Consider the following 4,240-nt stretch of genomic DNA (forward strand, 5'->3'; position numbering starts at 1 on the left):
AACACCATGGAAATTTTCATCAAAGTTGCAAACATACAATGTCTAAGTTGTCATTGTAACATGGGTTTCAATACAGGAAACCGACGTTTTTGTTGGCTTGCATTGATTGATATGATATGTGCATGCAAAATATCTCATTTTCAAACATGGTGTTGAAAATATCTCATTTTCAAAGATGGCGTTAAATAAAGGACAGTGATTTTTACATTCATTTTCTCTCCTTCAACGCTTTTGCCATTGTTTTTGTTCTTTGTTTTTGTTTTGATAAATTCTGTTGTACTACTACCAAGGGGTGGATGAATGGAGAAAAGGGAAGAGCGAAGATGATTTTCCTCAATTAAAATCCATGGAGCCAAATTATGGTGTTTCGTACTTCGTCGGAAGAATGTGACCAGTCCTATTGAAGTGAACCTTTTGAGGTCTTAGTTTGCAACAAGCATTGGCTTCGTAATGCTAATGGTTTGCAACGAATTTGATGGTGCTTGCAATTTAATTTGAACAAATGCAATGCATTGTTCAAGTGCTGGAAATAGTCAAATATGAGGCATTTATTCAAATCAAAATGAAAGGAAGAAAAAAAGGAAAAAAACAATGAACAACGACAGTAGATACACACTACATAATGGAGTATCAACCATCCATCTGGCTACACCAGATAAGTACAATCCATCAAACGGTAAAAAATAAACCCTTGATATCTAAACAAAAAGACACAGCCGCCCTTCGAACACATCCTTTACCACCTGCTCAATACGAAAAATAAAAAAGATCAAAAAGTAATACGAGTCATTAATCCTTCTTTGTTAAGCATACAACAAATTACTAATAGATGGCATATTTAAAATTATTGCAGGTCATTTTCAAGTGGACCCACATCTTTTTCTTTGTCGAACTAAATCATAGTAGAGTTGATAAACCAATTAGAAAGGTACATTTGCTTAATCACTAATCAGGCAGTTTTATTCCTTTAAAAAGATTTAAGAAACTTTATTTTATGAAATATCTAAATTCAAAACAAATCTGGTTGAAATCTCTAGCAAGATTATTATAGATGCTCTATTTTAAAGCACTTTATCCTCTTTCTACGTATTCTTTCATTTTCATTTACAAATTCAAGATACAGCCGGTTGAAATTTCTAACAAGAATAGTATCGAGGCTCCAATTCAAAGCACTCTATCCTATTTCTACCATATCACACTTTTACAGCAAAAAAATAAACGAAAAATATTTGAGCGATAGAGAAAAGTTGGTGCTTACATAAATTGAAAGGATCACTTGGTGAGGATATAGATGGCATATATAATACCAGGGAGGTAACCAAACAGTGTCAGCACCAAACAGATCCAAAATTCCGCCTGAAAATCACCAATCCACCACATATAAACATCAAAATTCCTCATAAAAAATAACTGCATGAAAATTCGGTTCCAAAACACACATAAACACAGACCATATACAAACTAGGGCAACAATGTTCTACGAGTACTGTATGACTGTTACATCTATAGAATTTCGCTGACATGATGATTCGAGCAGTGTTAGTACATAATACATGTGTGTATGACAGATTATCAACAATCAAGCAGTTTAAGTATGTAATACGTGTTTGAATGACAGACAACATCTATAAAGTACGGACTCGAGAGAGAAATTAACACTCACACGACACTCATACTTGAGGAAGACACCAAGAGGTGGCAAGAGGATGGCGAGAATGATCTCGAGGAAGGTTGCTCTACCCATACTTACCAAGTCTGATAAGAGAAAGAAAACTACAAGGGGCAGAGAGAGAGCTTATACAACAAAAACTAAGAAGTATCCGATTGCTTTGACAGAAACTGCAAAGGGTATATATAGAGTAGCAACTTCTACTGCTGAAGGAACCACGTGGAGGCTAACCATTGGGTCGACTACAATATAATTATTTTTGTTTCCGAATAAAGGAAAATGGATTATACAGCTACGTTTTAAAAATGGGTAAGATGACACGTGTTGGTCTCATATGCACGTTTGGTGCGTTGTATGTGCCGACATGTTTTTAAACTTTTTTCTTAACAAGGATCCTCCACGATGCATAATAAAATATCTAAGAACATCTCCAACCAAAAGGTTCAAAAGATCAGAGGGCTGAAAATAACTTGAAAATCGTCTCCAATCAAGGGTTAGGCCAAAAGGTTCGTGAGCCCCACTAGACAAAAAAAGGCCAACTAGTTGGCCATTTTCAGCCAGCCAGCCCGTCAGTTAGCTCTTTTTTTTTTCTTTTTTTTTTGGGAAACTAACGAAAAGCTTCTGGTACTATTCATTTTAACGAAAAATCATATTTTTACACTAAAAAGTCAATCATGATACTATTTACTTTTACCTTTATTTTGTCCTTATCATTAAAACTCAAAGTTTTCAAACCTTTTTCATTAGTTTTTTTTTTTTTTTTTGTTGGGACTTTTTTTTTTTTTTTTTTTTAAATTGCTAATTTTTTTCTTACACAATTTCTCACAAATTTTTCATCATTCCATACTATCTTACCTTATTTTATTTCAATTCTTTACATTCCATACTATAGCCCCTTGGTTATCAGTTGGAGATGGTTTTTTGTGACAAGACTAAAACGAGTCATTTGGCCCTCGATTGGAGATGGTAAGAAATATGATCATGCACTGTTCATTAAAATATTAATTTCTTTGAGGCCCAGAGGGCTAAGACGAGCCATAGCCAGCCTTTGGTTGAAGATAGCCTTAGTATTGAGTCCTCCAAAATGAAGATAAATATTTCAACCAGACTGTCGATCTCTATGTATTTATATCGCGAAAAAATTGAAGTTTAAATTTGCAACATAAAACATAATTTAAATGTTTATAAGTTATTGCAAAGCTTTTTAATTTTTCAACTTGAAAATTCTTTGAATTGTAATCTTATGTTTGTTTCGTTTTTTAATTTTCACATTTGAATTACGGATGCATTTTTAGTTTGAAAAATTAAGTACTTTATAAAAGTATAAAACAGGAAACTTATGACTAGCTCTGCTATGGAATTGCGACTATTGGTTGATATTTTGCACGATTCTCAAACTAACGTCATAGCTGTTATAATGTTACGTGATCAAATTTTGGTTTCTCTAGCATTATTTCAAAACTTATATTAGTGGTCTAAAAAGCCATATTGAGTAAGTGACAGCAAACTCGTTGCACCTAACCTTACTTATAATGGTATGACACATATATGATGGTGTATCCACACATTCTTTTTTACCTTTCCTACACCTTTTCTAATTTTCGGCTATTAAATCAAATGAATCGAGAGTATCAAAGAACAACAATTAACAAATGATGTATGAGAAATAAAAATGAGAGATTTTTTAATGTGCCGTGGAGCACGTCCCAATATATCAAGTGTCACAATACAAGACTAAAAGTGATTAGATACTTGAAAAAAATAAAATGCAACCATTTATATTATGACGCTTGATATATCAAACTGTAATCTTGATGTATTAAAATTTTCTCGTAAATAGGGATGTGTTGATAACATCATCCTATATTATAATATAGGAAGCTTGTCACGGCCTGGGACGGATCACTTCGCGGACCCTCTCCACCACCGTAGCACGATATTGTCCGCTTTGGGCTTACCATTCCCACACGGTTTTGTTTTTGGGAACTAACGAGCAACTTCCCAGTGGGTCACCCATCATGGGATTGCTCTAGCCCATTCTCGCTTAACTTCGGAGTTCCTACGGAACCCGAAGCCAGTGAGCTCCCAAAAGGCCTCGTGCTAGGTAGGGATGGAAATATACATTTAAAGATCACTCCCCTGGGTGATGTGGGATGTTACAAAGCTCACATCATCACATGTGTTGCAATAAGAGCTTCCCCAACGGGGGCTTTATCCTCCATGAAGCTATCACATTTCTAGCCTTAGCGAGAAATTTCATCCCAAATGAGCTAGAAAATAGGGTTAGATCCACCACTAGAGCTAGCAACTTCCTTTCTTGGGTAGCATAAAATTAGGTTACATCTAGCCCCAAAAAATAGTGGGTCCCACAAAAAAGTAGCAACTCATGTGAGCAAAATTTCATCACTTTCCTTCCACTTGCGAATACACTTATACTCTCATTTTATTATTTTTTAAATTCTTTTTTCTTACTTATTTTTCTTGCAATTTGGCTAATTAATGATTGCTTGAAATTCCATAAGAATTAAAATTTCAAATTGATTTAAAGTTCATGGGCATTGATGGGTGAAA

General features: G+C 34.5%; 1 protein-coding gene across 1 annotated transcript; it reads right to left on the reverse strand.

Annotated features, from left to right (window-relative positions):
* Positions 1–530: 530 nt before the first annotated feature.
* On the reverse strand, positions 531–1,833 carry LOC137745221 (hydrophobic protein RCI2B). The gene is made up of 3 exons (XM_068485139.2): positions 1,664–1,833; positions 1,259–1,356; positions 531–743 (listed from the first exon to the last, which is right to left on the reverse strand). Exons 1-2 carry the CDS (start codon positions 1,742–1,744, stop codon positions 1,273–1,275), a joined length of 165 nt encoding a protein of 54 aa, XP_068341240.1. The 5' UTR covers positions 1,745–1,833; the 3' UTR covers positions 531–743; positions 1,259–1,272.
* Between the last annotated feature and the right edge of the window lie 2,407 nt (positions 1,834–4,240).

The sequence above is a fragment of the Pyrus communis genome, chromosome 12 (assembly GCF_041283825.1).
Source record: "Pyrus communis isolate YQ-2024b chromosome 12, ASM4128382v1, whole genome shotgun sequence".
NCBI classification, from domain to species: domain Eukaryota; kingdom Viridiplantae; phylum Streptophyta; class Magnoliopsida; order Rosales; family Rosaceae; genus Pyrus; species Pyrus communis.

What these genes read in the sequence shown, in the direction of transcription:
- LOC137745221 (XM_068485139.2), bottom strand. Translation starts at nt 1,744, where the DNA reads ATGGGTAGAGCAACCTTCCTCGAGATCATTCTCGCCATCCTCTTGCCA. An exon ending in TCCTCAAGTATGAGTGTCGT is followed by an intron (nt 1,357 to 1,663) that starts GTGAGTGTTAAT and finishes GGTGATTTTCAG; the next exon opens with GCGGAATTTTGGATCTGTTT.